Source organism: Ostrea edulis, chromosome 4 (assembly GCF_947568905.1).
Source record: "Ostrea edulis chromosome 4, xbOstEdul1.1, whole genome shotgun sequence".
NCBI classification, from domain to species: domain Eukaryota; kingdom Metazoa; phylum Mollusca; class Bivalvia; order Ostreida; family Ostreidae; genus Ostrea; species Ostrea edulis.
This window is the reverse complement of record NC_079167.1, coordinates 34,503,163-34,521,113: the sequence shown is the minus strand read 5'-3', so window position 1 is coordinate 34,521,113 and position 17,951 is coordinate 34,503,163. Positions and strand designations below refer to the sequence as shown.

Sequence of the window (17,951 nt, the reverse complement as noted above, 5' to 3'; positions counted from 1 at the left end):
CAAACGATTGATTGTATATTGTTTAACGTCCCTCTCGAAAATATTTCACTCATATGGAGACGTCACCATTTCCGGTGAGGGGATGCAAAATTTTGGCCTGTGTTCGGCTCTTATGGTCTTTGAACAGGGGGGATCTTTATCGTGCCACACCTGCTGTGACACATGACCTCGGTTTTCGGTCTCGTCCGAAGGACCGCCCCATTTAGTAGCCTCTTACAACAAGCAAGGAGTACTGAGGACCTAGGTCTAACCCGGATTCCCACGGGATCATACATAGTACAAACGATAATGGAATATTGCTATATACTGTTGATATGGGAAGTTTACGATAGAAAAGCTGAAGTCATCCCGTTTGTCATAAAGATGAGTTGTTAGTTCGCCGTTAGCGTCCATATGTTCATATAAAGCAGAAATGGAAGACCGCGTGTGTATATGTAGTCAGCTTCCAATGAATGATGTGTTACGCAAAGAAAGAAAAAGCATAGTTGTTCTGGAGGTGCTCAAACAAAATTTTAGAGATCCGCCATTTTAGAGATCCGGCATAAGGGTGTTGTTGGTTTTAAGTGCTTCCTTTACACACGCACACACACATACACACACACGTACACACACACACGCGCGCGCGCGCGCGTGCATACACATACCACCCTATAGACTGTTTGAATTCGAGTTTATCATTATTTTTCTTCTTCTATGTTTCTTCATTTTTAAACATGAATTGTAAATGAAAAATCAACAAATAACACAAAAGTTGGATGGAACACCCATCAATATATCATTAGATAAACTCAGCACCCATCAATATATCATAGATAAACCCAACGCCCATCAATATATCATTAAATAAACTCAACACCCATCAATATATCATTAGATAAACTCAACACCCATCAATATATCATAGATAAACTCAATACCCATCAATATATCATTAAATAAACTCAACACCCATCAATATATCATAGATAAACTCAATACCCATCAATATATCATTAAATAAACTCAACACCCATCAATATATCATAGATAAACCCAACACCCATCAATATATCATTAGATAAACCCAACACCCATCAATATATCATTAGATAAACTCAACACCCATCAATATATCATAGGATAAACTCAACGCCCATCAATATATCATAGATAAACTCAATACCCATCAATATATCATCAGATAAACTCAACCCCCATCAATATATCATTAGATAAACTCAACACCCATCAATATATCATAGATAAACCCAACGCCCATCAATATATCATTAAATAAACTCAACACCCATCAATATATCATTAGATTAACTCAACACCCATCAATATATCATAGATAAACCCAACACCCATCAATATATCATTAAATAAACTCAACACCCATCAATATATCATAGGATAAACTCAACACCCTTCAATATATCATAGATAAACTCAACGCCCATCAATATATCATAGATAAACTCAATACCCATCAATATATCATTAAATAAACTCAACACCCATCAATATATCATTAGATAAACTCAACACCCATCAATATATCATAGGATAAACTCAACACCCTTCAATATATCATAGATAAACTCAACACCCATCAATATATCATAGATAAACTCAATACCCATCAATATATCATCAGATAAACTCAACTCCCATCAATATATCATTAGATAAACTCAACGCCCATCAATATATCATAGATAAACTCAACGCCCATCAATGTATCATTAGATAAACTCAACACCCATCAATATATCATTAGATAAACTCAACGCCCATCAATATATCATTAGATAAACTCAACACCCATCAATATATCATTAGATAAACTCAACGCCCATCAATATATCATAGATAAACCCAACACCCATCAATATATCATTAAATAAACTCAACACCCATCAATATATCATAGGATAAACTCAACACCCTTCAATATATCATAGATAAACTCAACGCCCATCAATATATCATAGATAAACTCAATACCCATCCATATATCATTAGATAAACTCAACGCCCATCATTATATCATTAGACAAGAGGCCCATGGGCCTAGAATCGCTCTTCTGATACATTGTAGAACAGGCAAAAATTCTCACTAACCAAGATTCATCAATTAACAAAGTTTGATGATGTTAAGTCAAATAGTATCTGAAAATTTAAAGATAAGTGTCCAAAAGTAGGTCACGGTGACCTACTTTTGGTCGACACACTGAAGACTCCAGATGCATCAACTGACAAGTCAAATAGTATTCAAATAGAGCCGTCAAATTCCAAAAGAAGGCCACAGTGACCTACTTTTTGGTCGACACACTACAATGACTCAAGATGCATCAAATGACAAAGTTTGATAATTGAAGTCAAATAGTATCTGAAATATTCAGATATAAACGTCAAATTCCAAAAGTAGGTCACAGTGACCTACTTTTTGGTCGACACACTCTGAAGACTCAAGACCCATCAACTGACAAAGTTTGATGATTGTAAGTCAAATAGTATCTGAAATATTCAAATATAGCCGTCAAAATCCAAAAATAGGTCATGATGACCTACTTTTTAGTCAACACACTCTGAAGACTCAACATGCATCAACTGAAAAAGTTTGATAATTGTAAGTCAAATAGTATCTGAAATATTCAAATATAGCCGTCAAATTCCAAAAGTAGGTCAAGGTGACCCACTTTTTGGTCAACAAACTATGAAGACTCAAGATGCATCAACTGACAAAGTTTGATGATCCTAGCTTTCATAGTGTCCAAAATATGCATCTAAAATTGAAAATGCGAAATTTGAATGTCTGCAAAATTCAAAAAGTAGGTCACCGTGACCTACTTTTTTTTTTATATATAAATATGTTTCGAAGCCTCTAGACGCATCAACTTACAAGGTTTGATGATTCTAAACCTCTCGGTATCTGAAATAACAACCTAAAATGTATTCATAAATGATTAGCCATAAAATTCAGAAAGTAGGTCATGGTGACATACTTTTCATATGACGCAGTTCAAGGTCCCATGATCCATCAACTGACAACTTTTGATGATCATAGGATCAAAAGTGTCCAAGATATGCATCAAAATCCATTTAATAATAATTACCTGCGAAATTCAAAAAGTAGGTCACCATGACCTACTTTTGAAGCAACATGATATTAGGTCCTAAGATGCATCAACTGACAAAATTTGATGATCCTAGTCCTTATACTAAGCAAAATATCAAGGTTTTAACAAAACAAAATTTAACGTCAACTTTGAAGTGACCTTGAAACCACACCGTTTACCCCAATATGATGCCTTGAACAATTTTTTATTTACAACCTATCCTCATCCTTATGCATAGGTTTGGTGATAATTTGCCCAACGGTTCTTGAGAAGAAGATTTTTTAGCAACCACTACTTTTGTTTGTATTTTCCTAATCATATCCCCTTGTTAAAGGGTCACAACCCTAGTTTTAGTACAAATGAAAGCCCTTGGGCCAAGGATACCCTGTGACAAATGTGACAAAAATTGGTCGAGGGGTTCTTGAGATATAGCCCTTTTTTCCAAAAAGTTGACGCACACCGCACGCCAGATATATGGCCATATGATTACCTCTTTGAGCATTCGGCTCAGAAGAGCTAATAAACTCAACACCCATCAATATATCATTAGATAAACTCAACACCCATCAATATATCATTAGATAAACTCAATACCCATCAATATATCATAGATAAACTCAATACCCATCCATATATCATTAGATAAACTCAATACCCATCAATATATCATTAGATAAACTCAACGCCCATCAATATATCATTAGATAAACTCAACGCCCATCAATATATCATTAGATAAACTCAACACCCATCAATATATCATAGATAAACTCAACGCCCATCAATATATCATTAGATAAACTCAATACTCGTCAATATATCATTAGATAAACTCAACACCCATCAATATATCATTAGATAAACTCAATACCCATCAAAATATCATAGATAAACTCAATACCCATCAATATATCATAGATAAACTCAACGCCCATCAAAATATCATAGATAAACTCAACACCCATCAATATATCATAGATAAACTCAACGCCCATCAATATATCATTAGATAAACTCAACACCCATCAATGTATCATTAGATAAACTCAACACCCATCAATATATCATTTGATAAACTCAACGCCCATCAATATATCATAGATAAACTCAACACCCATCAATGTATCATTAGATAAACTCAACACCCATCAATATATCATTATATAAACTCAACAATCGGATGCAACACTAGTCAATGTACATGTATCATGTAATGTGAAGATAACGATCAGTGATCCACTCAACAATCGTTAACTCAACAATTGGGTGAAACACCCATCAATATTATCATTAAAAACTTTCTATTCATATGTTCATATATTCTCTATTTCAGTATCTTCTCCGGAACGTAGGTGTGATCAAGTTCTCAACCAATCTCTACCCAGAGTTATCGTTCCCGCTAGCGCAGCGTAATACGCCCTCTGGTGAGAGATTGGTTCTCAGCTTGACAGAAAAGGCTGAGCGATTGATGTTCCGGTAGCATACCTACTTGACACTATATGGGGAATAATTATATTCTTTGATTAATTAACTGTAATGTAAACAAAAGTATACTTCTACATTATGAAATTGCGGTCAATTTTTCATTATATATATTTTGAAGCTGCAGGAAAAACGGGTAATCCAGGTTAATTGGAAATAAATCTCTTTTTTGTGGATTCACAACATGCATATAAAAAGGAATTCGAACGAACTGTGGTAAAATATATAACTAAAACGCATGAAAAAGGGGTATTGGTGCTACTATACTACCGTCCGAATGCTGGTCACACAAAAAGGACTTTAATGAAGGAATAAAAAAACATTTTAATCTTAAAGTCTGTTCGTCTTGTGCTGTATTTTAAAAGCTTGAGTTTCTTTTTGTAGGAATGACAGCAAATTATCACTAGCAGAGTTTAACCTCTTATCAATGATCCCACTATCGAGCATGTACATGTTCATATGAGGTTTAATCATAGTACTAATATCTAATTACCGGTATATACATTCTCATTGTAAAAACCTTTGACACTAAAAGTTTCACTATCACTCAAAACCACACATCACAGCACACACACAACGCAAGTTCCTCCAATTGTTGGTAATATTTTTTTTTTTTTATCTTTTCACTCAAATATATCGTAGGGATCCGGGTTAAAATAGGTCCTCAGTACCCCTTCCTTGTCGTAAGATGTGACTAAATGGGGCGGTCCTTCGAATGAGACCGCAAAACCCGAGGCCCCTTAATTGTCACAGCAAGTGTGGCACGATGAAGATCCTCTCTGCTTTAATAAAGACAATGAGCGCCGAGCATAGGTCTAAATTTTGCAGCCCTTCACCGGCGGTAGTGATTTTTTCATATGAGTGAAAAAATCTAGATTAATTAAACAATATAAAATCATTTAATCAATCAAATGTATCACAACTAGTACACCCCCAACATGTGGGGTGTAGGGTCGTGGGCTACCGAGGCGGCAATATAAATGGTCGAGGTTAGTTTTGGAATATCTCAATCCATGGATATATTTCGCAAGAAAACATTAATTCAGAAAAATATATGGAAACAAATACATCCACTGTACACTTTCTAGTTATATCAAACACCTCAACACAATTCCGACGATCGAGGCAATTAAGTTTGGCACTTCCGCGTGTGTCTATGAACAAATATCAGGGCAATGGTTTGTTTTATAGTCACTTTTATTATGACCAATAATTACGACTTATCTGTATGGCAAGCCCTTTTACTATTTATTTGTAAAATAAGATATCTCTTTAAATAAGAGAGATATCTCTATTGGTTAAAGAGATATCTCTGTAAGTTAGAGAGATATCTTTTTACGCTAGGGAGATATCTCTTTAACCAAAAGAGATATCTTTTTTGTTTAAAGAGATATCTCTTTAAACAAATGAGATATCTCTTTACGCTTGGGAGATATCTCTTTCTCTTTGAGAGATATCTCTGAAAGCTAAAGAGATATCTCTCAAAGAGAAAGAGATATCTCTCTATCGTAAAGAGATATCTCTCTATCGATGTAAAAAGAGTTATCTCTTTAAGTTAGAGATCTAGAGATATCTCTTTAAATTTTCAAAAAGAGATATCTCTTTAACCTAAAGAGATATCTCTTTAGATTTTTCCCCCGGTGATCATAATGAGTTCTCCCTGTTGCATTGTCATTGAAATGATGTAACTCTATTTTTTAACCAAGCAAAATACTTCTAGTGTACAAATGGCGGGAAAGGTTGAAGAGGTTGCTGGGGGTAACATTGTCAAGTTGCCGAGAGGCGGAATCTAGTCTAGCTTGTATATTTCATCAATTTATTGTCTTTGTATTTTGCTACCTGTACATGTATACTTTTCACATGCGGTAAAAGCCAAATTTTCCCACGGGATTGCAGCCATCAGGGTATTGCTAAAACGCGGAACGGAATTTAAGAATTCGAATGCTTAATGTAGATAAGATAGCGGTAAAAATCGGGAGGGGGGGGGGGATTCATTTTGATTAAAATCAACAATTTGGGAATTGTTTACAGGCAATAAAACAACTTTATCTTAAAATTTTGCATCATAAATTGAGTAAGCGAATATAGTAAAACGTTAGTATAAGAATTTACAAGGCATTTTACAAGAATTTTGAAATTTCGGCATTGACAGAGGTGTACAGTGACACCTATGGGTAAAGAATAAAAAGAACACACGTGGTTTAGACCCCCCCCCCCCCCCCGTGGCAAAACGTCATTAACGCACATGTACATGTATTTACACATTTATTATTTTTTAACTAACAGGAGACTTAGTAACCGCAGCACTCCAATCCTAAATAGGGAGAACTTCTGGCAGTTAATTTTTAAACTAAATTCTTATATAGAATTCCGTGTTATCTTTTGCTATTTCATATATTTTAATACCTCTTACTATTGGTCGTAAACTTCACCCTAGTTCACATAGGTTTTGTTTCAATCTTTCTTTCCCGCTGTATCTCTTCAGTTTCAACACAAATCCGCAGGATATCGGTAAATGTACGAACTTTCACATAGATTCATCCCAACTAAGGCAAAACTTTTTTCTTCACCGGACTCATTCGCTTTAAAATTTAATGTGATACATAAATGTATATTAAAATTGTACCAGGTGTAGAACTAAATTCAAATTCAAATTCAGTTATCTTAAACATATGTAGTTCGATTAAAAGCACGTTCGATTTAAAAAGACTATGCTTGGGGGAAATTGTTAAAAAAATTATTTTATCTTTTACAATGTTGTTTTCGGGGTTGGGGGTGGTTGGGGGTGGGTGGGTTGTAGGTACCTTTTATTCATTGGGTGGGCTCATAAAATTTTATCTTACGATACCAGCCAGAATAAAGTAATAGAATTTGAAAGGAGTTCAATTATAATTCAAGTCTTTTTCAGTATGTTATCTTAATTCATTTTTTATTCATTTGTGAAACAACATACTGTCAAAATCTGGGGGGGGGGGGGGGGGGGGGGGGGGGGGGGGAGGGGGGGGATGACAAAGCCGGGGAAAAAAGATGGTGCCAACAGGCGCTTGCTTGATATTTTTATTAAAACTTACTATGGAAATTATTAAGCAAGCGACTATTGGTACATTCATCCACAAAATGCACCATGTAAAATACATGATAATAATGCAATAGTATGCTCCATAAGTATGAGGTATCAATATGAAATGGTGGATTCTGAGGATAACTTTCTGTTCTCTCTGTAATTTCTGCATCCCTTGTTCATAATAAGCCTTTTGATTTTGCAAAATGTTGACCTTATCATAACATTATTGCATAATATATTTTCCGTTTTCCGTTCCGTCTTCCGTTCCATTTTCCGTTCCGCGTTTTAGCAACACCCCAGCCATCATGGTAAGTGAAAGAGATATCTCTTAAAGTATAAGAGATATCTCTCTAAGTGAAAGAGATATCTCTTAAAGTGAAAGTTATCTCTCTCTAAGTGTAAGAGATATCTCTTACAGTAAAAGAGATATTTCTTTAAGTGTAAGAGATATCTCCAAAAGTAAAAGAGATATTTCTCTAAGTGAAAGAGATATCTCTCTAAGTGAAAGAGATATCTCTTATTTGGAGAGATATCTCTTAAGATTAAGAGATATCTCTCATTTTAAAGAGATATCTCTTTGATTTAAAGAGATATCTTATTTTTCGAATAAATAGTAAAGGGGCTTGCCATATATCTGTATAAATTTATGCATATACTGTCAGTGAATAAAACCAATCGTATTCAAAGGCATCGACAAAAATTCAATGTTGTGCAAGAGGTGTGGACATCAGCACGTTATCTTGAATTATCCTTGGATCATGTGTCCCTGATGTCATATATTTGCAGTTTATTTTGCAATTCTAAACTGGTTGCGCAAGTACTGCAACCACAAAAGCGATCCCGACGAGCCATTGTACCAGCCAGTCTAAACTTTTTGTAGAGACTGAATAATGTGCTTTTGTGGACATTCTTGATGAAGAGCTCTTGTTATGCAACGTTTTTGGCTGTTTCCAGCCAACAGTAACTGTACTGCCCTGTTACCTCCAGTGACTGTACTACCTGTTGCCTCCAGTAACTGTACTGTTCTGTTGCCTACAGTAACTGTACTGCCCTGTTGCCTACAGTAACTGTACTGCCTGTTGTCTACAGTAACAACACTGCCCTGTTGCCAACAGTAACTGTATTGTCCTGTTCCCAACAGTAACTGCACTGTCATGTTGCCAACAGTAGCTGTACTGTCCTGTTGCCAACAGTAACTGTACTGTCCTGTTGCCTACAGTAACTGTACTGTCATGTTGCCAACAGTAACTGCACTGTCATGTTGCCAACAGTAACTGTACTGTCCTGTTCCCAACAGTAACTGTACTGTCCTGTTGCCTACAATAACTGTACTGCATGTTGTCTACAGTAACAACACTGCCCTGTTGCCAACAGTAACTGTACTGTCCTGTTGCCAACAGTAACTGCACTGTCATGTTGCCAACAGTAGCTGTACTGTCCTGTTGCCAACAGTAACTGTACTGTCCTGTTGCCAACAGTAACTGTACTGTCCTACTGCCAACAGTAACTGTACTGCCCGTTGTCTACAGTAACAACAATGCCCTGTTGCCAACAGTAGCTGTACTGTCCTGTTGCCTACAGTAACTGCACTGTCATGTTGCCAACATTAACTGCACTGTCATGTTGCCAGCAGTAACTGTACTGTCCTGTTGCCTACAGTAACTGTACTGTCATGTTGCCAACAGTAACTGTGCTGTCCTACAGTAACTGCACTGTCCTGTTGCCAACAGTAACTGTACTGTCCTGTTGCCTACAGTAATTGTACTGTCCTGTTGCCTACAGTAAGTGTACTGTCCTGTTGCCAACAGTAACTGTACTGCCCTGATGCCTACAGTAACTGTACTGTGCTACTGCCTACAGTAACTGCACTGCTCTGTTGCCTGCATCGTTGTGTAGTCTAGATATCCTTTATGTAATATGAGAAATTAATTTTAATGCAAGACTATTTTTACTAGATATCTTAATGATGATAACAGTTCTGAGACGCATGAAACTCTGTCGCATGTATCCGTGCACATGCTAATCAGGTATCATATTGGGGAGAAGTTTCCATGTCATATGGTTGTGTAAAAAGAAACAAACTTATGGCAACTCACTACATTTATACATTTTATAACACCAAGTCAAAGGATGGCGATTCAAATATTTTGTGCAATGATTTATGTATATCATAGCTCAGTGGATAAGAAATCAGGTGACTGACCCACAGATCCACCAGTGTTACTTTGTTTATATTATTGAAATAAATTTTGAAAATCATGATTTTTCCCTCCAAAATTGCATACTTTTTGACATGTACTTACAACATACCACCATGTCTTTCATGATTAAATAATTTCATGCTGATTTGATAAACTTTTTCAAATTGTATTGAACTTAATTTTTGTCATTGTTGCTAGCCACACTTACAGAGTCTGATTTTGAACGGAGACAATAGCGATGGTTTGCGACGATTAATTTGATAGAATTACAAAATACTATGGCTGACTAAACAGATATGTATGATCTAGCTCCCTGTGTTATGTGTAAAAATGTGTTCAATCCAATTCTGAAGTCAACCATGAAAAACACAGGAACAAAGTACAATATAAGAAATATTTATTGTCAATAAATGCTGCATTTAATTTCTAAATGATGTAAAAATAAATAATTAGTGATACAATAAAAGCCAGTTGATTCCGTATTAATATAATCATGTGTAGGCTTGTGCTGCATAATATATAAAATTAGGAGAAAAAAAAAACTAAAATGAAACAATAATGGAAATAGGTAGTGATAAATCAAAATCTGAAAAATCTACATGTCCCTGTAATATTGGAGTAACATTTTGATTTTCTACACCCACTCAAAACAAAAGATACATTTTATTTTGTTTGTCAAATGTTTGGTAACCAGAATGAATCCTGGGATACTTGTACGTGATAACTCCTCCTCCCCCATACAAACTCTGTGTCACTGGCCACGCTACAGAGTCACACAAAACAAGCAGTGATAAAAGTTACGGAATCCGAGGCCCGAAATCAAAGCCACCAACAATTTCACTGATCAAAATTTTACAGAACATTAGTAACATGTAAAAAGATAAAATGGTAGACAACATATATTTTAAAGTAAAACTTTTAGTGACAGGAAATGGTTGGAGTCACGTAGCTTTTATCCTAAATATCATAAATATACAGACACTATCTAATATCACAGCTGACAGGAATCTACTGAGGTATAAAACTATCAGACCGGCCCTGGACGCAGCGCGTTCCGGTACATTTTGGAGTAGAGCTTGCTCATGCTGTCATTAAACACTTGTCGATGAGATTTTCCTTGAAATAACGCTGCTCTTTCTGACCAATATGTTCCATCGTCCAAATGCACTCGACTTGGGCTGCAGAGAGAGAGCGTAGAAAAGCTATCAACCTTCATCTAAGATTGCTTTATGTATCATCATTACATAGGAACCCTAGCACTACAATTATCATTTTGACTGGTTATATTGTTTACATAGTCGTTTAAATATTCCCATATTTTATCAATGTAATATTAAGACAATCATGCAAATCTTTTCATTAATCAGAACTTATTAATGTTAGTGATGTAGTAACCTGAGCCCTTTTATAGGTACAACTTCCTAGACAAGGCTAGTCTAGTGTCCAAGTCTAGATCTTCCAAGTCTTTATAATACAAATACCTGGCTCGAGCTTGACGTAGGGACTGCAATATATAAAAAAAAATACACATAAATATCCTGAATAAAGCACAACAGATTGTAATAGTTAAATTTCATTTTTCTGAAAACTGCAATTTAAGGGGAATAACTCTTGTTTCTGCCACACCTGGATTAATTGACAACTACATTAGATTAAATGATTTTTTAAAATATAAATCAGTTTGTGTTTTATTAGTTTCAATAAATATCTGGTCATTCAGTCAAATCTCTTCTCCCACAGGCAACAAAAAACATTTTTTTTTACTATTTTTTGAAATGTGATTAAAAATATTTAACTTGTTGGAAATTAGGAATGTGAATTTGTTGACAAGAAACGTTTGAAGGTCTATCAGTAAATGTGGAATTTTTAGTAAGAAGTTATGTCATGCTAATGGCTTAATTCACCATAACTTTACAACTCACCTCTTCCAATTCTTCTCGAGCTAGTCTCTCTCTTCTTTTTTCAGCCAGTTCCTGCTCTAGCCTAGCCATTCTTTCCCTAGATCTGCTACGAGCTCGCTGTAACTCCAACTTTGCCAGCCTCTCTCTGGATCGGCTACGAGCTTCATCCAACTCGAGTCGTGCCAGCCTCTCTCTAGATCGACTGCGACGTAGGGCATGTTCAACTCTGATGTCGAGGTCAAGCTTTTCTGTGGGTGTTAAGGGGCGTAACCCATACCTCTCCCTCAAGGAGGGGCGGTACAGCAGGGGACTTGGGGATCTTGATCGGCGACTCAGGCGAAGATCATCCACAGATCCAGTCAGGGCAGCCACCTCAGCATCTACAACAGAAGAGGAATATCAATATTTATAACAGCAGAATGATATAAGTATCTATAACTACTAAACTGATAGACACCAATACTATCTACAGGGAAATATCCCCCTCCCTCATATTTTATTTTCATCCCTTTTGCCCACAGGTACTTATATCGCTTGGAGGCCTAATTCCTATATTATATAGAGTAATTAGGACTCCAAGCGATGCAAGTACCAGGGGCCCGTTTTACAAAACAACTTATGACAAAGTCGCAAGTAATTAAATTGTATCACACAATTATTAGTTTAAATGAGGGAATTAAAACGTTTCTGAAACTTCATTTTCACATTATTTCTTCACTATTTTATATTGGAGTGATTTATCGTACAAAAAACGGGAGTAATTCCAGTATGTAAAGTTGGTCGTAAGTCATCAGTTCTTTTGTAAAATGCACCACTGTGCTTTCGACTTTGTTATCAATGGGTGAATTTAAGATAGAGCAAAATATTTTCTTTCTTGTCTCTCTTTTAATACAACTGTGTTGGGGGTGAATTTAAAACAGGGTGAAACTCTCTGCAAGGGAATAAGGGAGAGAAAAAACATGGGGCGAAAATAACCCTGTATACAATGTTACCAGATCTAGAGTCGGGTGTTACCTACAACAATACAGGATCAATCTGTTATATATCTAGCAGTACATCAGAATATCCAGTACAGTTAAATATAGAAACAGGAGTACAAACCGTCATCATCGCTGAGGAACTGTCTGGGTGAGGCCCTGGGAAGGGGGTCCTCGCCGTCTAGAGAGGAAGTCTACAATAGGAAGCGAGTTTAAATACAGAGCCACCAAGTTGATATCTCATCTTATAGTATGCCTTCAATGAATAAATACAATAGTTAACAGATAAAACCACATTTAAGTTACAGAAGTAAAATTAAGAACTTTTGATTAAAATCAGATGAATCTGCTAATGTAATTTACCTTCTTTAAGCGGTATTTGTGAGTTATGCTAGGATAACTGGTATAATCGCTATAGTAACCACCTGTAAAAACAGTCATGCAAAACATCAAACTAACAGCATGCTGAGTAATTGAGGAAATACTGGAGGACTGGACCTAATCAAGATTAGATCCTTTCCATCCACTCCCTAAAATAGCTACCTTCTATAACAAAAAATAAACTGAAGAACTTTCTTTCACCATAAAGCTACAGTTTTGCAGCTATAATGAAATAAGTCAAAAGATCAAAGTAATAAATTCTGATTAGATTGATAAGGACTTACCTCAGACTAGTAAATAGTACATCAAAGTAACAAATCAGGACTTATTTCAGACTAGTAAATAGTACATATACTGTAAACATGGAAATCAATGTGTGTGCTGTTGATTTCATGAATTCAAGGGATATCCCTTCCATCAAAATTACAATATGTGGGGGAGTAATTTATGTGGAGAGTTCCCTCTTATGAATTTCATGTTAATTAAAATTACGTAAATAAGATCTACCACACATAAGTTTTCACGTTTACAAAATGATACCAATTCAACAAAACTTCAAAATCAAAACTGATAAAACACAACAACCAACAGTGAAACATCAGAATTCATAATTCCTCAACTGTAATTTGTGGGAGGACAAAGATTGCAATGTAAACTTCAATATATGACAACAACCATCATAAGGTGCCACCCATGCAAAACAAACTAGATCTAAACTCAGGGAACATTCTACCTTAAAAAGGCATTTCCTGGGCCCTAGTCTGGTAGGGCTTAGTGTTCTCCTGGGTCTGAGTCTTAGGGGGCTTATATAATGGCCCATTGGGCTGTGTCTTCTTGGGCTGAACTTTGAGGGGCTAAGAGATCCCCTGGGGCCTTTCTTTGGACTAGGGGTCAGTGATGTCAGCCCAGTGGGGTGGTAATTGTGGGAGTGACCCCAGTATCTTCTACCCATGTGTTTTTTGTATGTGCTGCACACACAACATCTGCTCTCAGGCACAGAGCATACAGAAGCATGTAGTTCTGGCAAGATTGTACAAAAATTAGCACACAGGAACCAGCAAATCACCAGCAGAAATTAATCTTGCAAATGCTATGTCATAATTTACTCAAAATATGTATCTAAAATGATCATTCAAATGGAAATTGGTATTTCCCTAGAAATAAGCTTACATTTGAACATTTGGGTGTTATACCTACCTGAGTCAGACATAGCACTAGCAGATCGACTTCTGGACCGCGACCTTCCACGCTTGACCTTCTTTTTTGACTTGACCTTCAAACCATCATTGTTGCCAGGAATTCTTCCAATGAGGGATTTATCTAACTGAAATGACATTTTTCTCTGGTTAGTAACACAAGAAATGTTTATTGACTAAAATCATTAAACATTTTCTGAAATACTGAAAGTGTACCGAGTTAAAATTTTATAACAATTTTGAGAATATTTCTTACACGACGAACAACAAAAGGAGGTCTCCCCTCAGTGATGTTGAGTTTAGGTGCATAGACATCGTCACTTTTCCAGCGTGTCGCAGGAGAAGGAGACCTAGAATGACAAATAGAAGAAATGGTTGGCTTGTGGTAGGATCTGTGCTCCTCTGCAGGGTTCACATCTACAAACGTCCTAAAGAAAAGACACAGGAAGCGTTAGGAAGTGATGTGAAGGACAGACAGGATTTAAGTAGTAAATGGAAACAGGACTAGAGATCCTGCTTCTTCTCAGAGTCTTTAAAAGTAATAATCAGTTATTCATTTCTAACTTTTTATCCTTTAATATATATTTCTTTGTCTGAATTCAGATGTACTATAGCTGATAATAGCATAAAATATGAAAATCAAAACATGACGATGGTGTAGTGAAATATATTGGTTACTGAACATACTAAAATCAAAGTTTCATCACCAGAGCAAAAGAAAGAAATGGAAAGAAAGAATGAATGATTTATAATAAGAATAGCATGTGTCTGTGAGAAAAAAAAGATTACTCTGCAGTAAGGAAAGATGCCATATCTAGAGCACAACACATAAAAAAAAAAACACTTCATTATTATTATGAAATAACAGCACAATGCACTTGGCAAGTGGTTTAGATTCAAAATCAACTCCATTTCCAGTTGTAATTCAATTAAATGAAAATGTTCTTTTCTGTGAAATAATGTGTATGTCCACACTGATTTCATTCATAGCTAGTGACCTCGATAACTGATTGATTGATCTTACCTCATGGAGGCTCGAGACGATGGACGACTCGTGGGACGGGAGCGGCTGCGAGATCGGGAACGTCTTCTGGATCTCTGAATGTTTATGAGAATATTGGTATCAAACAAGAGAGCTGTGAATCACTGAATTATATATACCAATTTATTCAAGACAAACGACAACTTACTCTCTCGTCTTTTAAAGCATCTTCTAGAGCATCTAGTTCTGGTGATAGGGATTCTTTTATGTTTGTAACTGAGACAAATTCTAACTTTGGACAAATGCCCTGAAATATGATGTATAAAAGGTTAAAACTTATTTTTTGAATGTGTATAAAACAATTATGCACATTTATCGATGGTTTACTCTTTTCAGAGACGTACGGGAAAGTCAATAGAACGATGGAAGAGGAGTTCCCTTGCCCCTGAGGCGTAGCACGGGGAAAGGGATGGGGCAGGATACAGGAAGTCACGGGCACTTGACGAGTAGGAGGCAAGTCTATTGGCTCCCCCAAACTCAGAGAGCTGTAACAGCTCAAACACGATCAACTCATCTGAATAAAAAACAATGATTAAATGTTTTGAATTATTCAAAGGCAATGTCAAAGCATTTACATTGCTAGGTGTATCTACTGTACATACGGACCTTCCAAATAGTCCACAACTTCTGCAGGGTCCAGGGCCGTGTAGTAAGTCTACAATAGCAACAGATTGTCAGCTACATATAAGCAGCATAATCAATTCTTATACATGTAATTGCATCATGATTTTAATATTAAGGTGTAATACAGTGACCAGCACATTCTTAGTAATGTTGCAGTCTGGATAAAGAAAAATACATTCAGCATGCACTTAATGATGGTGTTTGAATTATACCAGACCTGTCTACCCTATTTGCTATTGGATTTTCAATCATTCCTACTTAGGGTGACATTTGTCAGTAAAATTGAACATTTGTTCCTGAGATTTCCATTTTCAATAATTTGCAATAAAAACAAAACTCTATGCAGTGAAAAGAAACATCAGTAACAATAAACTATAAATTCATTAAAGGGATTGTCAAAAATTTTAACAGGGCATCCGATTACTGGTAATATATTTTTCTGGTCTCACTCCTTAAGCAATATTTTCAATTGTGATTCCATAAAAATATTAAAGAAACTGTAATTGAGTAAGCAGATCTATAGTTTTCACTCCCAGTGTAGCATGCCTAATTGCCTATCAATCCTTAAATCATGGAACTTCTGGAGTAAAATCTATTTTTCAAAAAATTTCAAATTATGTATTCCTCTCAAATGAGATTTGTTGCATTTTCATGATAGATATTGATTTTAATGATAAGTATAATTTCAATCTGAGTTCATTGAACCATGACAATATAAGTCACAAGTATGCTACCTTTTCGAAAGTGAAGTCCTCTCTGATGATCAATGGGAACACTGACTCTACAAGGCATGTATTCCTGTATTGCCCAAACAGACTAACACTGACATAGATATCTTCCCTGCTTGGAAGCCATACTCCTGGAGCCGTCACCTTGAGTCATAAAAATGTTGTTTTCTTTTATAATTTAAATGTATATTTAAAATTTCTTCATAATTCTGAATAAAATATATATTGAATATATGCATGTTAATGCATGATCATTTTCGAATAAAATCTTAAAACTACCTAAACAAACTTACATTCTTTAAAGGAATTTAAGACATGTTATTTTATTCTATTTTTAACATCTGCGTTACTGTAATGGTACATGGAGCTGTAATCTTCAATTAACCACAGAAACCGGTAATTTTGTCTGTAATAATAATATATAGTAGAGGTCTGCACCATACCACTTCCTAATAAGAATAGACCCTTGGCCTTATTATTACTACTACAGACAAAATTACCGGTTAACATTCAAAGCTATACGTCTTGATATTGTATAAAATCATTTTATATGCCGAGATCTTCTTTGAAATTGTCCTTAGTTTTCGTCTACATAAAATTCAAATTAACTGCAGTTTGTAAAGTAAGCTGAGAATGGTGCATTACAAAGACCCCTTGTTGCGGGTTCAGCCAAACAAGACACGACATGAAACGGATACTTACAGCCCTCAGTTTCAGGTCCACAACACAACGAAGTGCCCTGCGTGGCATCGCCTCCTTATTTAACGAAGTCTGTAGATCCTATAGATATCAATAAATACCAGGAAAACAGACTAGAAACAACACTTATAACGGATTCTTTTCTCCCTTCTGCTTGATGTCAGGGACGCGCTGGAAGTCAAGGCAGACGCGAGTTAAGGCGATCGTAAATTAGTCAAGGATGGCAGGTGAACTATCTATAAATCATCAATAATAAGATATAATAGACCAATTTCATTGCACGTGTGAAATGGAAACATGTTAACATAATTTTTGGCTTATCAAAACTATAAAAGAATAGGATATTCGTGTGAAATCATGGCACGACTTACTAATAATCTAATGAAAATATTGGCGTACTTCCGGTGATTTAATTGTGAATTTGAAATTGAACATTGCAAGTAGGTATGCACGATTTTAACTTTTACGGAGTCAATCGGTTCTCTTTTTACTTATACCATTGTGTATTGCTTTGAGGCAAACCGACAACATAAGATTTGTTGGTTGCCTTGG

General features: G+C 35.8%; 1 protein-coding gene across 3 annotated transcripts; it reads right to left on the bottom strand.

Moving 5' to 3' along the window:
* Positions 1–10,233: 10,233 nt before the first annotated feature.
* Positions 10,234–17,601, bottom strand: LOC125669918 (spermatogenesis-associated protein 6-like). 3 transcript variants are annotated; one of them, XM_048904756.2, is made up of 13 exons: positions 17,403–17,601; positions 16,707–16,844; positions 15,955–16,003; positions 15,693–15,862; positions 15,497–15,595; positions 15,331–15,404; positions 14,563–14,734; positions 14,308–14,434; positions 13,093–13,154; positions 12,854–12,923; positions 11,774–12,132; positions 11,333–11,355; positions 10,234–11,029 (listed from the first exon to the last, which is right to left on the bottom strand). In XM_048904756.2, exons 1-13 carry the CDS (start codon positions 17,448–17,450, stop codon positions 10,879–10,881), a joined length of 1,542 nt encoding a protein of 513 aa, XP_048760713.1. In that variant the 5' UTR covers positions 17,451–17,601; the 3' UTR covers positions 10,234–10,878. The 3 variants fall into 3 exon arrangements, with proteins under 3 accessions (XP_048760713.1, XP_048760715.1, XP_048760714.1); XM_048904758.2 differs by having other exon boundaries at positions 14,563–14,656; positions 17,403–17,600; XM_048904757.2 differs by having other exon boundaries at positions 10,892–11,029; positions 11,247–11,355; positions 17,403–17,600.
* Between the last annotated feature and the right edge of the window lie 350 nt (positions 17,602–17,951).

Bases quoted from the DNA above. Each gene is read 5' to 3' on its own strand.
- LOC125669918 (XM_048904756.2), bottom strand. From the start codon at position 17,450: ATGCCACGCAGGGCACTTCGTTGTGTTGTGGACCTGAAACTGAGGGCT. The intron at 12,133-12,853 runs GTTTGTACTCCT...CTTCTGTTGTAG, and splicing joins GTTCCTCAGCGATGATGACG to ATGCTGAGGTGGCTGCCCTG. The intron at 11,356-11,773 runs GTGAGTTGTAAA...TATATATTGCAG, and splicing joins CTCGAGAAGAATTGGAAGAG to TCCCTACGTCAAGCTCGAGC.